Source organism: Felis catus, chromosome C1 (genome assembly GCF_018350175.1).
Source record: "Felis catus isolate Fca126 chromosome C1, F.catus_Fca126_mat1.0, whole genome shotgun sequence".
NCBI classification, from domain to species: domain Eukaryota; kingdom Metazoa; phylum Chordata; class Mammalia; order Carnivora; family Felidae; genus Felis; species Felis catus.
Window position 1 is genome coordinate 107,266,056 of NC_058375.1, and position 16,678 is coordinate 107,282,733.

Here is a 16,678-nt window from a genome sequence, read left to right on the forward strand (position 1 = left end):
GGCATCTCTGTCTTCAGTGGTGGAGAAAGAGGTTGGCCCAGGAACAGAGGCTCCCTCTTTGATGCACTTGCTGGCTGTGGGACCACTGGTCAGTTGCTACACTGCTCTGTACCTCAGTCCCTCATCTGTGACATGCAGAGAATTAAATTAGACAGGGGATGAGGAGAATTTTGCACTATATCTCAGAAACAGCAGTCTTTGTAGGTTTGTTTCCTTTGCATTCTCCCCAGGGGGACTCTTGCAGTCCTGGTCTGTTCTCACTTGCATCCATGCAAGGCCAGGTAGTTGAGTACTCATGTGGTATGGCATTGAAGGGTACCCACATGTCTCAGTTTCTGTACCTGTGGCTCCATCCAATGGGGCTTTCCTGAGAGCAGATGCAGCCCCCCCCCCACATAAATCTAGGACTTCCTGAAGTCATCAGTATCTCCCTGTCCAGCTGGGAAGGTAGGGTGGCAGGCCAAGGCCCACACCAGTACACCGGCTCAAGTGGGGCCCCAGATGCCAGCATGTGTACTGACTCTGCACTGAGGCCCGGTTTGCTGGAGATAGTTAAGTGGGAAGGCACATTTCAGGGAGGAAATAGGCACTGTTTTATAGTCTGGACCACACCAACCCATCTGGTGGCCTGGGCCAGTTGGAGAGCTTCATGATTTAGATGAGGTTAGAAAGGGGCCATGCTGGGGCAGCTCATAGGAGCTCAGTAGAATCCAAGAGAGGCAGGGAAATGTAGGCACTAACTCCTCCTAGTGAAAGCCTCTCCTCCAGATGGCCCCAATCACACACACCTGCACACACTCACTCACACACACTTGTATATACACACGTGTGTGCACACACTGCAACCTCTTGCAGAAGTAATTCTAAGACTAATTACTCCTCTCAGGAGGCAGCTGATGCAGGGTCTGGTGCCCCATCCTCCCTAACGAGCAGGGGAGGAAGAGGGCTGGAGAGTGTAAAGCCAGGAGGTCAGCCAAGTCCTGGGGCCAAGTCCTGCCTCCTTTGATTTGTCTGATCACTGGCAACCCTTCTCAGCGGCTGCACAGCTGGACTTGGTCCCTCTCTCCCCTTTTGTTCTGCACCTGCCTCGTGTCTCTGCTCTGTGATGTCCCTCACTATTCCCTCCACTCGTGGCCTTATCACTCTTCCAGTCTGCCTTCCACCAGCTGTGTCCTTCCCAGCACCTTCAGATCCTGCACACAGCCTGGTGAAGTCTTGCCCCACGTGTTCTTTGCCCATAATCTGCATTCTGTGTGGCTGGTGGAGACCTTGTCACCAATCTCTTCCTGTCCGTGCACTCCTCAACTGTCACAATAAAAGGAAGTGGATTCCTTTTGTTGTCCACATCAAAGTTAGACCCAAACGGCTGCCTGTCTTCTTCCCACACAGGCCCCCAGGCCCCTCCAGGAGCTATCATGCTGTAGGAACGCAATCTCATTTGGATTTCTCAGTAAGCCCAGCATAAGGGAACACAACTGGTCCACATGGGGACTCATGTGCACAAGAGAGATCATCTCGTGGGCTAAGCTGAAGCACTGCCAGAGGCCCAGGAGCAGACTGACCCCAAGAAGGAGCAAATGGGAAATCAGAGACCTAACTTCTGTCTCCATTCCACTCCCATGCACTGTGGGCCTTTGGGGCTTTAGGCCTCTCACTGGCAAAATGAGAAGGTTAAATCTGTTGGCTCTGGAATACCATTTATCCTTAAAACTCTATATTTAGGCAGGTAACACACTGACTTCTATCAGAAAACATGGCCATGACCCCCAACGATAAAACAGTCAGTTTCAGTGCAGTCTATGTGCTAATCACATATATTACCTCACCAAATCCTCACAGGAATAGAATGAGGTATTTGTATCCCCATTTAATAGAAAAGGAAACTAAGGGCCATAGAGTAAATGTGACATGTCCAGATAACAAGAGGTACAGTGAGATTCAAACCCGGGCCTGTCTTATCCCAAAGCCAGTGTCCATCCTTGAAAAGTAACACTCCTCCAGGTTGTATTAGGCTAAAATATACATCAACACTAGCCAGGAAGTAGAGCTTTCTGTTCCCAGGACTAACAAGGGTCAAAGCAAGTGCATTTTTGCTGAATCTGAGCCAGGGAAGACTGGCCCTTCTTCCAGAAAACCCAGAACTGACCACAATGGGGTCAGTCAGTAAATGGTTGACAAACAGAGTTGAAAGATGTCTGAAGTTACATAATGAAATCTGTCACCACCATCAGATGCTCAGGCATCTGGGAAGACAGCCTGGTAGGGAAGAGAGCCCACTACAAAGAGATCAGGATCATGTGGGTTTAAACCTAGCTCAATCGCAGACCTCCTATAGGCTCTTGGGCAGCTCATGTCTCCTCTCCAGACTTCAGTGCTCACCTGTCACAAGAGGGGTCTGGCCCCCTTGCTTTCACCTGGCTGTTTTCGGAAGCTCCTATGCACCAGGCACCAGATGAGGCCTTCCCCATTCATTAAGTCCCCTCTAGTTCAAGCATGCCACTGCATTCTGGGCCAAAATTCAACCACAAAGGATTCAATTTCCCAAACAGTGAGCCCAAGGGGAAGGGCACCTGCCAGCTGGAGGGGAGGGCACTAAGCATCTCTGTTTCTCCCTACTGACAGTCTTCCATGTCTTTCCTATTCTTGTTCTAAGAGCAGAGTCACACATTGCCTTCTACAGCAATCAGCACTGGGACTGAAAGTGGGAACCAGCAATCCCACAGGTTAAGGAAGGGAAGCCAGAGGAAGACAAACAGGGACAAACAGGGCACATCACGTGAGCCAATCCAGAGCCCTGGGGAAGGAGAATCAGCCTCCTGGCCCTTTATGGGTCTCATCTCTCATCCTTGCTTTGTTTCCTCCTGGAACAACAGATGGACACAAGAGGCGAATGAGGAGTGAAGGTCAGGTTTAGGAGGCCATGAAGGAGGCCAGTAAGGACTCAGGGCACGTGGGGATCCTACCAGTGCAGGTTGCAGATTGAGAGATGATGTTAGTGGCAGTGACTCTGGCAGAGGAGGAGGCTTATGGGCAAGAAGGACAGGTTAGCAACCTCAGAGAGTGGGGGCACTGCCTCACCAGGGAACAGCTTGGGCATGGCCACCCAAAGTGGGAACGAGGGACCTCCTGGTCCAAGTCACCTTTCTAGGACCATCTGCCATCACCCCATACTGACAGCTTACTAAGAGCTGTCCTTGACATCCTGCCCCCAGAGCAGTGAAATGCTGTGACCAACGCTCCCTCCCCCTATAGCTAAGCAACAGTTCAAATGGGCTGTCTCACTTAGGGAGAAAGAGAACCCAGCCAGTTTCTGCTTCTTTGACAGAAATATCTGGAGCCTCCCTGGGTTGGGGAAGAGCTGGGGTCAAGTCCTCTGCATGTGTCATGGGATATGAGCTCATACTCATTACACTGGGCGGGGGCTGGACAGTTACCCAGACTCATCATGTGCACCCAGGGCCTATGAGGTCACTCACACAGACACTGAATCTCCTCCATATGCATGTATGTCTGTCACCTAAATGGGGCAGTCTGAGGGCAGAGTCTGGCACCTCTGAGCCCCTAACAGGCTGGGGCTTCTCTAAACCCTCCCCTGCCCACATGGACTCCCTCAGTTCCCCACTCCACCCTTCTCCCCACACCCTAGCTTTGCCCAGTGACCAAAGGTTCACACACACGGTCTTCCCCCCAAAGCTCTCATTATGCTGTGAATCAGAGGGCGGGAGGCAGATCTGGCAGATAAGAGCCCCTAGAAACCCATAAGACCGGTGTGACTTCCTTGAGCAGGGTCTGCTGCCCTGGGACTGACTGTGAAGGGCTGGGGAGAGGCCGATTCCTCCCATGTGAGGTCAGCATCCGAGTGCAAGGCATGAGTGTCCATGTGAGGATACTTGGTTAGTTCTTCACTGGGGAAGGGGAGGTCAGAGGGTGTGAAGAGGGCTTTTCTTGCCCCAGCAGATAACGTAGTTCCTATGCTATGGGGGAGGAAGTGTAAGGTCCTGGGTGGGTTCAGGGAACAGAGATGGCATGAGTAGACAGTGGTACTCCAGGGGCAGAGGACCCTCCACCTGTTTTTCCAGACTGAGCTCTAGGAGCATGGCAAAATTAGCATTATAAATAGATATTTATGGGGCTGGAAGGAGATGACTGTCAGGAAACCACAGGGAATCAGAATATTCCTCACAATTAGCCCCAGAAATGAGTATTTGCTTTCATATTATTCTAATATTTCCGTTTGATTAGGTTGTAAAGAAGAGAGTTTAAATACATGATATCCACAAAATAAGCTATTAACTAATCATTTAAAAGAAAGGCATGTTAGGGGCGCCTGGGTGGCTCAGTCAGTTAAGCATCTGACTTCAGCTCAGGTTATGAACTCACAGTTTGTGAGTTTGAGCCCTGCGTCAGGCTCTGTGCTGACAGCTCAGAGCCTAGAGCCTGCTTCAGATTCTGTGTCTCCCCACTCTCTCTGCCCCTCCCCTGCTCACACTCATTCTCTGTCTCTCAAAACTGGATAAACATTAAAAAAAAGAAGAGCATGTTATAATTCAATTTTGTTTACACACACATTTGCACATACACAATGCTAAAATGTTTAATAGTGGTTATCTCCAAGTGGTGAAATTCACCATTCATCCATTCCTTCAACTAATATTTATAGAGCACTTTGTATATGTGATGGTTATGATGGATCCTGGGGACATTGCAGAAAACACAGCAGGCAAACCCCCTGCCTTATGGAGCTTATTTTCCAGTGGGAAAGATAAAAAATAAGTAAGTGAACAAATCTCGACTATTATTAGTGAAATGAAGCGAACCAGAAGATAAGCCTCTAGGTAGGTAGTCAAGGAAGGCTCTCTGGCAGACCCCAACACTTATACTGAAGCTAAAAGACACAAAGAGTTAGAGACCCTGGAGGAGCCTGCTGGCTGAAAGAGAGTAGACACCAAGCCCTGAGGTGGGGAGCCCTGGACTTGTCCTAGGAACTGAGGACACTTTGTGAGGGCCTTTGAAACCATAGCAGTGAGTTTGGATTTTATTCCAGATGAGCTAGTCACTTTCAGCATTGAGGAGGGATAAGTTTCAACCCCTACTCTGAAAGATTGTTTAAGCTATTTTTAGAGAATGGTTTGGAGAAAGCAATGAATGATTTGGTGTTGATCAAAACCGTTATGCATTTCAAAAAAATGTAGAAAAAATCAATAAGAAGTAATCATAAAAAGAAATATTTATTATTTTATATATTGTGTATTTAATACTTGTTTCTTTGCCTGGATTCATCCATGCTTTGGATTATTTATGAACATGGCTTTCTTGAGAACTTCTGTAACTACACACTTGCACATGGGACCTAGACAGCCCCTAGGTTATAGCAAAAGACTCTTACAAGCCTTCTACTCGATTCTTTAGGTCTAAAGTCTGACCCCCTCCAGCCAGGATTTATTTCCACATAGAGAGGAGTTATAGGTATTTCCTGAGAGCAGACAGGCTGTGGGCTAGTGGTCTGGCAAACTCATCCCTCATGAGATCTGATTCTTCCACCTTGACACCACATACGCTGGCCTGAACATCCCATAGAGGCATACAACTTTCAATTCTGTGCCCTTGGAAATGAATCTCTAGGTCTAATTGTGAGAATGACCCTGTTTTGCAAGTGAAGAAATTGATATTCAGAGAAAAGGCTTGGCTGAAGTCACAAAGCAATAGGAAAAGGGGACAAGTTTCCCAAGATGCCTCCCTCACCTCCCCATGCCCAGGTCAGATGAGTATCACAGGAATGACTGAGTCCCCAGAGCCCTCTGTGAGTCTCTGTGAAAAGGGACCCTGGGGGGTTTTCTGCTTCAGGTACCTGTGATGAGTCAGGAAAGGGCTGGAAGAAGTTGACCAACTTGAGTGGTGAAACCAGTCCATCTTCTTCAAGCAGGGCAGGAGGCTGGGCTGGGGAAACATATAAGGGCACCCTGGCCCCTGCTCAGCTCAGCACTGCACTAGAGGCCTCCACAGCTGTCCCCACTGTGAGTCTGGTAAGTACTAGCTGGGAGCCCTGGGACTGGCACTACACACTAGAGTGTGGTTGTGTGGCTAGCCTGGGTGGGTGCGTGGATCACTCTCAGACTGGATTCAGATGGACTCCATGTCTTTCCAGGTGGACTCAGGTCACTATGCTGAGAGACATATGCCACGGCATGGAAATACAGAACAGAGAGCAATCTGCTCCCCTCCTGTACCATCTTTTCTTGGTTTGATGTTTTGGAGAGAGAGGGGGAGAGAGACAGAGAGAGAGGAGAGAGAGAGAGAGAGAGGAGATGGGGATGAGGAGGAGTAGAGCCAATTTCTTCCCTGAACTGTCTTACTTGGGCTGACTGTGATTGTGACTTCATCAGTGGGCAGGGGTTGAGGGAAATGCATGTGGCTCTTGCTATGCTACAGAATGGAGGACTGAAAAATGGGGAAAGACTTCTAATTGGAGAGACCTAGGCAAAGCAGTGGCAGGAAAATGCAACTGAAAGGTACAAGACTCGAAAGAACTCGCTCCACCTCTCAGGAACCTCCCAGGCCTTCCCTCTACCCCACCCCACCCCACCCCCCAGGAGCTAGGGCTGCAGTGGAAGCTCCAAAGGTCATGAGAGAAACCTATGGAGTGGAACAGGCCAATCTGCTAACTTTTCAGAGGAGAAATCTGAGGCCCAGAGGGGCTAAGCGACCTGCTCAGAAACACGCAGCCTTTCAGTGTGACACTTAAGCAGATTCTAGGTCATGTGACCAGTCCAGGGCATGTGCCATGACCCTGGCATGGACCACTGATTTTCTAGGACTCAGGAGTCCTCCAAAGTCCCTCTCTTCCTAGGGACTCACCTCTTCCCATCAGAGCTCATCTCTCCTTCTTGGTCAGTGGAGATTAGAAGTAGGGGCAGAGGCAGGATGGCTCAGTGATTTAAGTGTCCAGCTTGGTCTTAGCTCAGATCATGATCTCATGGTTTGTGGGTTGGGATCAAGCCCTGTGTCAGACTCTGCATTGACAGTGCAGGGCCTGCTTGGGATTCTCTCTCTTTCCTTCCCTCTCTGTCCCGACCCAGCTTACACTCTCTTTTTCTAAAAAAAAAAAAAAAAAAAAAAAAAAAAAGGAGCGAGGGCAGAAGCAAGGATTAGGCAAAAAATGGCACCCAGCCGACCCTTGTCCAGAAACTTCAAAGACAGACCTCTTTGTTGGCTCTTTCTGGGAACAAGAGGTTCCCAGGAGTGTCTTTCTTGGCTGTCCCCCTCCTCCCCTCCACTCTGTGATTCTGGGGAACAGCAACCCAGAATGGGTAGGAGAGCCCCAACCCAAGGTAAGAGAAGGGATGCTGAGAAACCAGGCACTGCTACAGATTGCAAGGATTCATCTACTCCCTCTGCCTTCAGTCACCCTTCTGACCCCTCCTGTCTTTTAGGTTGATCTAAAGCAGCTTCCAGGATGTCCCAGCAACACACTCTGCCAGTGACTCTGCCTCCCGCACTCTGTCAGGAGCCCCTCAAGCCAGTTTGCCCTCCCATCAATACCCAGCCCGAGCAAGTGAAACAGCCAACCCCACTGCCTGCCCTGTGCCAGAAGATGCCCTCTAAGCTCCCAGGGGAGGTCCCCCAGGAGCATGGGGAGAATCATACAACTCTCGTGAAGGGGGTGACTGAGCAACAATGTGAGCCACAGCAGCAGGAACATCATCTGGAACAGCAGCAACAGCAAGACTCACAGCAGCAGGAACAGCATCCAGAACAGCAGCAGCAACAGCAGGACTCACAGGAGCAGGAACTTCACCTGGAACAGCATCTGGAACAGAAGCAGCAGCAGCAGCAGCAGCAGCAAGAGTCACATGAGCAGGAACTTTGCCTGGAACAGCATCCAGAACAGCAGCAGCAGCAGCAGCAGCAGCAGCAGCAGCAAAAGTCACAGGAGCAGGAACTTTGCCTGGAACAGCATGTGGAAAAGAACCAGCAGCAACAAGAGTCACAGGAGCAGGAACTACACCTGGAACAGCATCTGGAACAGCAGCAGCAAGAGTCACAGGAGCAGGAACTTCACCTGGAACAACATCTGGAACAGAAGCAGCAGCAGCAGCAGCAGCAGCAAAAGTCACAGGAGCAGGAACTTCACCTGGAACAGCATCTGGAAAAGAACCAGCAGCAACAAGAGTCACAGGAGCAGGAACTGCACCTGGAACAGCATCTGGAACAGCAGCAGCAAGAGTCACAGGAGCAGGAACTTCACCTGGAACAACATCTGGAACAGAAGCAGCAGCAGCAAGAGCCACAGGAGCAAGAAATTCACCTGGAGCAGCATCTGGAACAGCAGCAGCAGAAAGAGTCACAGGAGCAGGAACTGCACCTGGAACAGCATCTGGAACAGCAGAAGGAGCAGGAAATACAGCAGCAGCAACAAAAGGAACAGTGTGAGGAACATCAGGGAGCAAAAAACCTGGAGCAGCAGCTGGAGCAAGAGAAAGCACAAAGGAAGCAGCAGCAAAAGGAACAGCTGGGACAGGAGAAGAAGATCATGGGCCAGCAACTGGATGGAGATATAGCAAAGAGAAATGAGCACCTGGAAAAGAAAGAAGAGCAGCAGCCAGAGCCAGCAGAGCAGCAGGAAGGCCAACTGACGCAGCCTGCATTTGTCCCAGCTCCTGTCCAGATCCAAGAGCCCCTACTAGTCCATCCACTGAGGGGAGAAGTCATGCCCCTCATAGACCAACAGCAGCAGAAGCACGAGGTATATGGCCCCCCAAAATATAAGTAAGCACCCCCAGTCCCAGAGGCTCTCAGGCTATCCCACACAAGTGACAAGAGAGCCAGTGGCCTCTCTTACCTCAGGTCCCCAGCCTGGTGGCCCACCTCATCTGTGAACCTGCCTAACCCTGTCCTTCTGCATGTTTCTTTGATGGGGCTGGGAGAAGGGAAAGTTATTGCCCAGAACCCATCCCTAATGAGCTCAGTACCAACAGGTGGCCATGGCCTCTGTCACTAATTCTGACTTTGTCTCCAGTATTATAGTTGAATCTGTGAGTATTTACAATAATACAGAATAAATCCTGGAAGTCTGGGATCCTGTATTCTCTTTGTCTTTTCTCCTCTGTCTCTCACCATGTAAAGAACCTGTGCATGAGTCAATGGTTGCAATGGACTCTCTTGGCCAATTCCCAAAAGAGGACAGACATCTTTAATTCTGTTCCCCAAACCACCCAGTGCATTCAGCAACTTCTTAAAAGGAACCAAAACCAAAACCAAACCAAACAAAAAATAACTTCACTCATGTACCTGAAATCAATGTTTGCCAATTGCTGGTCGTGAAACAGGGACAAGTTATTCTGGTTGGGGGAAGGAGAATCTGTCCACCTCATTCCAGCACTGCCTCACACCACACACTAGGCTCAATCCTAGCCCCTGGCCAAGCTCCACACGTTGCCTCCGATCTCCTTTCATCTCCTCACATCAGGGACGACCATGGGAAGACAACACCAGGGAGGTGTGGGGCTCCAGCTGAGTTCTTGTCCTTTTCTGGGTGTTCTGTCTGTAGAATAGCTTCCAAGAATCTTATGAACTGTCTACTTGGCTAAGGAAGATTTTAAGAAAGTGATAGGAGCAGAATTGAGCAATGTGAGAAGAGGAGACAAGCTCAAGACTGGTGTCTGATGGGGAAAGTGACAGTGTGACTAAAGAAGGTAAAGATTGGGCTTGCTGTAATCATGGGAGTGCCAAAAAGGCTGTAGAAATACAGACCCAAGGCCACTGCAGTCATTACCCTTGATGACACTTCTCCAGTTTTACTGCCATCAGTCACATCAGGACTTGGGACACTCTCTCTCCTAAACTCTACTTTAATGCTCCAAATCACCTGCCTTTCACTATTTAACCCTATCATTGCAAGCAGGTTGTCTCAACCCACCCAAAGCTATTTTATCACAGCAATGAGTATATGTCTGGGGTATATTGAGACGTCCATAGGCAGCCAGATTCAACAGACCTGAAAGGCACTTGGCCTCCCTCACTCCCCGCCCAACCCCATGGCAACACTCACCATGTCTCCCCCTTAAGTACCCTTTCTGGGGCAGTGATACCACCATCTGTGTATTCATCTCAGGAGAGACACCATGATCACTCCTCCTCCTCTTCTTCCCCAGGCCCTGCCCAGGACCACTTCCTTGCTATCCCTGCAACATGCCCAAGCTTGGACTGAGATCATTCCTCACCTCCTCTATTGCAGTGGCCTTCAAGCTGGTCTCCTTTACTCCCTGGCTCCCTACACACCCCACATTGCACGCATGACACAGAGGACAGGGTATTCTACTTAAACTTCTGATCTAACCTCATTGCTCCTGCTAACACTTGTCAGTGGCACTCATTACAGATCTTCCTCAGCTTACAGTAGGGTTACATCCTGCTAGACCTATCATAAGTTGGGAATACTGTAAGATGAAAATACGCTTAATACACCCAACCTACCAAACATCAGAGCATAGCATAGCCCACCATAAACATGTTCAGAGCACTTACATTAGCCTATAGTTAGGCGACATCATCCAACACCAAGCCCATTTTATAATGCAGACTTGAACATCTCATGTAATTTATTGAATTCTGTACTGAAAATGAAAAACAGATAGGTGGTATGGGTACAGAATGGTTATAAGTGTCTCAGTTGTTCACCCTTGTGACCGTGTGGCTGACAGGGAGCTTGGCCTCCCTGCCACTGCCCAGCATTACAAGAGAGTAGCATCCACACATTGCTAGCCCAGGAAAAGGTCCAAATTCAGAATTTGAAGTTTGGTTTCTACTGGAGGCATAATGTTTTCACATCATTCCATAGTCAAAAAATCCTAAGTCAAACTATAGTAAGTTAGGAACCATTTGTACTTACTTAAAGATGAACACACTCCAGTCCTCCCAACAGGACAAGAGTTAAGAGAATCCTGGGTAGGACTGGACAGGAAGATTGGGGGCCAAGGGAGAAGTTACCAGAAAAACTCAGAGTATGCACACATTCCCTTTAGAGTCTTAGGTTTTGATTTTTTTTAAATAAACTTTATTTTAGAGCAGCTTTGGATTTACAGAAAAGTTGAGAAGCCAGTACAGAGAGTTCCAACACACTCCACACCCAGTTTCTTGTATTATTAACATCATACATGGATATAGTTCATTTATTACAATTAATAAATAATATTAATATATTATTATTACCTAAAGTTCATGATTTACTCTGATTTCCTTAGTTTTTACCTAATGTCTTTTTCTGTTCCAGGATTCCACCTAAGATGCCCCACTATATTTAGTCATCTTGTCTCCTAGGCTCCTCGTGACTGTGACAGTGTCTCAGACTTCTCTTTTTTTTTGTTTACCTTGACCGTTTTGAGGGAGTAGCTATTTTGTAGACTATCCCTCAGTTTGGGTTTGTCTGATATTTATATTATGATTAGAATTAAGTTGTGGGGTTTTAAGGAGAAAAAGCATAGGGGTAAAATTTCATTGTTATCACATTATATGAAGACTCCCATCTATCTATAGTGTCCTGTCCTGAGTGTCAAGTATCAACATAAATTGTTTGGAATTTTCTGTATAGGAAATTTGTTTCTTCCTTCTTGCTGTTTATATGTTTAATCACTTGTTTATATCAGTATGGACTCATGATATTTATTTTATATTCTGGTTTATAATCCAATAGTTATTTATTTTTCTTTTTTATTGTGGTCAAACACACATAACATAGGGGCGCCTGGGTGGCTCAGTCAGTTAAAGCATCTGACTTCAGCTCAGGTCATGATTTCATGGCTTGTGGGTTTGAGCCCTGCATTGGGCTCTGTGCTGACAGCTCAGAGCCTGGAGCCTGCTTCCTCTCTCTCTGCCCCTCCTCTGCTCATGCTCTGTCTCTATCTCTCAAAAATAAATATTAAAAAAATTAAAAACCCCACATAACATAAAACTTACTGTCTTAATAATTACACAGTTCAATAGGATTAACTACATTTATTTTGTTATGCAACTTTCCATCTCCAGAACTCTTTCATCTTGCAAACCAATCGCAACAATGGCAACCACCATTCATTCTCTTTTCTTGGCTTCTTTTTGTCTTTTTTAAAAAATCTCTCCTTTCCCCCAAATGCCAGCCTCTGTTAATTATCATTCTACTCTCCAAGTTCAGCATTTTTGGTCATGAATAAGTAATTATGTATTAAGCTAAATAATATATATTATGACATAAAAAATTATATGGTACACTAAATATAATATAATATAATATAATATAATATAATATAATATAATATATAATATGTTATATATCACATTTGATTATCCATGCATCTTCTGACATTTATATTATTTCCATATCTTGGTCATTGTGACTAATGCTACAGTTAACATGGTAGTGCAGATACGGAATTCATTTCCTTTGGGTATATACTCAGAAGTAGAATTACTGGACTATATGGTAGTTTTATTTTTAGTTTTTTGAGGGTCATCCATATTATTTTTTATTAAGGCTGTGCCAGTTTACATTTTCACCAATAGCGTACAATGGTTCTCTTTTCTCCACATCCTTGCCAACACTTGTTAGCTTTTGACTTTTTTTTTATAATAGCTATTCTAACAAATATGAGGTGATATCTCATTGTGGTTTTAATTTTCATTTTCCTGCTGATTAGTGATGCTGGGCATCTTTTCATATTCCTGTTGGAAACAGTATGGTATTGACACAACAATGGACACATAGTTCAATGGAACAGAAGAGAGAAACCATAAATAAAACCATGCACACATGGTCAACTAATTTTCAACAAAGATGCCAAAAATACACAATAGGAAAACATAATCTCTTTAAGAAATGGTGTTGGAAAAAAACTGGACATCCACATGAAAAAGAATAGAATTGGCCTCTTAGAACCATACAAAAAGTCAACTGAAAAGGGGTTAATGATTTAAATGGAAGATATGAAATCATAAAACTCCCAGAAGAACATGTGTGGGAAAAGCTGTTTGACATTGACCTTGGCAATGTTTTTTTTTAATTAATTAATTAATTTTTGTTAATTTACATCCAAGTTAGTTAACATATAGTGCAATAATGATTTCAGGAGTAGAATCCAGTGATTCATTCCCTGAATATAGCCCTCAGTGCTCATCCCAAAAAGTATCTTCCTTAATGCCCCTTGCATTTAGCCCATCCCCCCAACCACAACCCATCCAGCAATCTTCAGTTTGTTCTCTATATTTAAGAGTGTCTTATGTTTTGTCCCCCTCCCTGTTTTTATACTATTCTTGCTTCCCTTTCCTTCTGTTCATCTGTTCTATATCTTAAATTCCACATATGAGTGAAGTCATATGATATTTGTCTTTCCCTGACTGACTAATTTCACTTAGCATAATACCCTTCAGTTCCATCCACATTGTTGCAAATGGCAAGATTTCATTCTTTTTTATTTCTGAGTAATATTCCATTATATATATTATATATATAATATATATATCATATATCATATATATATATATATATATATATATATATATATATATATTCCATTCATTAGTCGATAGACATTTGGGCTTTTTCCATACTTTGGTTATTGTTGATAACGCCATTATAAGCATTGGGCTGTATGTGCCCCTTCAAAATAGCACACCTGTATCCTTTGGATACAGCAATTGCTGGGTCATAGGGTAGTTCTAATTTAATTTTCTGAGGAACCTTCATACTGTTGTCCAGAGTGGCTAAACCAGTTGACATTCACACCAGCAGTTGCAAAGACTCCTCTTTCTCTGTATGCTCATCAACATCTGTTATTTCCTGAGTTGTTAATGTTAGCCATTCTGACAGGTGTGAGGTGGTATCTCATTTTAGTTTTGATTTGTATTTTCCTGATGATGAGTGATGTTGAGCATTTTTTCATGTGTCTGTTAGCCATCTGGATGCTTCTTTGAAAAAGTGTCTATTCATGTCTTTTGCCCATTTCTTCATTAGATTATTTGTCTCTTGGGTGTTGAGTTTGACAAGTTCTCTATAGATTTTGGATACTAACCCTTTACCTGCTATGTCATTTGCAAATATCTTCTCCCATTCCATTATTTGCCTTTTACTTTTGCTGACTGCTTCTTCCACCATGCAGAAGCGTTTTATTTTGATGAGGTCCCAATAGTTCATTTTTGCTTTTGTTTTCCTTGCCTCTGGAGACATGTTGAGTAAGATGTTGCAGCCAAGGACAAAGAGGTCTTTGCCTACTCTCTCTTCTAAGAGTTTGATGGCTTCCTATCTTACATTGAGGTCTTTCATCCATTTTGAGTTTATTTTTGTGTATGGTGTAAGAAAGTGGTCCAGGTTCATTTTTCTGCATGTCGCTGTCCAGTTTTCCCAACACCATTTTCTGAAGAGACTCTCTTTATTCCATTGGATATTCTTTCCTACTTTGTCAAAGATTAGTTGGTCATATATTTGTGGGTCCATTTCTGGGTTCTCTATTCTGTTCCATTGATCTAAGTGTCTGTTTTTGTGCCAGTACTATACTGTCTTGATGATTACAGCTTTGTAACACATCTTGAAGTCTGGAATTGTGATGCTTCCAGCTTTGGTTTTCTTTTTCAGAATTGCTTTGGTTATTCAGGGTCTTTTCTGGTTCCATACACATTTTAGGATTATTTGTTGTAGCTCTGTGAAGATTGTTGGTATTATTTTGATAGGGATTGCATTGAATATGTAAATTGCTTTGGGAAGTATCGACATTTTACCAATATTTGTTCTTCCGATCCATAAACATGGAATATCTTTCCATTTTCTGTGTGTGTCTTCAGTTTCTTTCCTAAGCTTTCTATAGTTTTCAGTGTATAGTTTTTTCACCTCGTTGGTTAGGTTTATTCCTAGGTATTTTAGTTTTTGGTGCAACTTTAAGTGGTATCAATTCCTTGATTTCTCTTTCAGCTGTTTCATTATTGGTGTCTAGAAATGCAACCAATTTCTGTGCATTGATTTTATATCCTGCAACTTTGCTGAATTCATGAATCAGTTCTAGCAGTTTTTTGACAAAATCTTTTGGATTTTCCATATAGAGTATCATGTCATCTGCGAAGAGTGAAAGTTTGACTTCCTCCTTGATGATTTGGATAACTTTTATTTCTTTGTGTTGTCTGATTGCTGAGGTTAGAATTTCCAATACTCTGTTAAATGACAGTGGTAAGAGTGGACATCCCTGTTGTGTTCCTAACCTTAGGGGAAAAGCTCTCAGTTTTTCCCCATTGAGGATGATATTAGCAGTGGGTCTTTATTTTTTTAATGTTTATTTATTTTTTGAAAGAGAGAGAGAGAGAGAGAAAGAGCAAGTGGGGAAAAGGAAGAGAGAGAGGGAGACACAGAATCCAAAGCAGGCTCCAGCCTCTGAGCGCCCAATGTGGGACTTGAACCCACGAAGCATGAGATCATAACCTGAGCTGACGTTGGACACTTAACCACCTGAGCCACCTAGGCACCCCTAGTGCCTTTCGTATATGGCTTTTATGACCTTGAGGTATGATCCTTCTATCCCTACTTGCTTGAGGGTTTCTATCAAGAAAGGATGCTATACTTTGTCAAATGCTTTCTCTCCATCTATTGAGAGGATCATGTTTGCAGATATTGAACCAGCCTTGCAGCCCAGGTTTAAATCCCACTTGATCCTGGTCAATAATTCCTTTAATGTATTGTTGGATCCGGTTGGCTAGTATCTTGTTGAGAATTTTTGCATCCATGTTCATCAGGGAAATTGGTCTATAGTTCTCCTTTTTAGTGTGGTCTTTGTCTGGTTTTGGAATCAAGGTAATGCTGGCCTCGTAGAATGAGTTTGGAAGTTTTCCTTTCATTTCTATTTTTTGAAACAACCTCAAAGGAATAGGGGTTAACTCTTCTTTAAATGTTTGGTAGAATTCCCCTGGAAATCCAGCTGGTCCCTGATTCTTGATTTTTGGGAGATTTTTGATTACTAATTCAACTTATTTACTGGTTATGGGTCTGTTCAAATTTTCTATTTCTCTCTGTTTCAGTTTTGGTAGTTCATCTATTTCTAGGAATTTGTCCACTTCTTCCAGATTGCCTAATTTATTGGCATGTAATTGCTCATAATATTCTTATTATTGTTTGTATTTCTTCAGTGTTGGTTCCTTTTCTGCAGTGATCTTTCCTTTTTCATTCTTGATTTTATTTATTTGGGTCCTTTACTTTTCCTTTTTGCCAAACTGGCTAAGGGTTTATCAATTTTGTTAATTCTCTCAAAGAATCAGATTCTGGTTTCATTGATCTGTTCTACTGTGTTTTTTAAAAAATTTCTATAGCATTGATTTCTGCTCTAATCTTTATTATTTTCTGTCTTCTGCTGGTTTGGGGTTTTATTTGCAGTTCTTTTCCAACTCTTTAACGTGTAAGGTTAGGTTGTGTATCTGAGACCTTTCTTCCTTCTTTAGGAAGGCCTGGATTGCTATATGTTTCCCTCTTATGACCACCTTTTCTGCATCCCAGAGGTTTTGGGCTGTCATATTTTCATTTTCATTGGCTTCCATGTACTTTTTAATTTTTTCTTTAATTTCTTGGGTAACCCAATCACTATTTAGTAGGATGTTCTTTAATCTCCAAGTATTCACTGTCTTTCCAAATTTTTTATTGTGGTTGATATCGAGTTTTATAGTGTTATGGTCTGAA

General features: G+C 44.3%; 1 protein-coding gene across 2 annotated transcripts; it reads left to right on the forward strand.

Moving 5' to 3' along the window:
• The first annotated feature begins 5,765 nt into the window (after positions 1-5,765).
• IVL (involucrin) lies at positions 5,766-9,076 on the forward strand. Of its 2 annotated transcripts, none has more exons than XM_045033544.1 (2): positions 5,766-6,023; positions 7,431-9,076. In XM_045033544.1, exon 2 carries the CDS (start codon positions 7,454-7,456, stop codon positions 8,768-8,770), a length of 1,317 nt encoding a protein of 438 aa, XP_044889479.1. In that variant the 5' UTR covers positions 5,766-6,023; positions 7,431-7,453; the 3' UTR covers positions 8,771-9,076. The 2 variants fall into 2 exon arrangements, with proteins under 2 accessions (XP_044889479.1, XP_011283459.3); XM_011285157.4 differs by lacking the exon at positions 5,766-6,023 and adding an exon at positions 6,356-6,509.
• The last annotated feature ends 7,602 nt before the right edge of the window (positions 9,077-16,678 follow it).

Coding starts and splice junctions, on each gene's coding strand:
- IVL (XM_045033544.1), top strand. CDS start 7,454: ATGTCCCAGCAACACACTCTGCCAGTGACTCTGCCTCCCGCACTCTGT.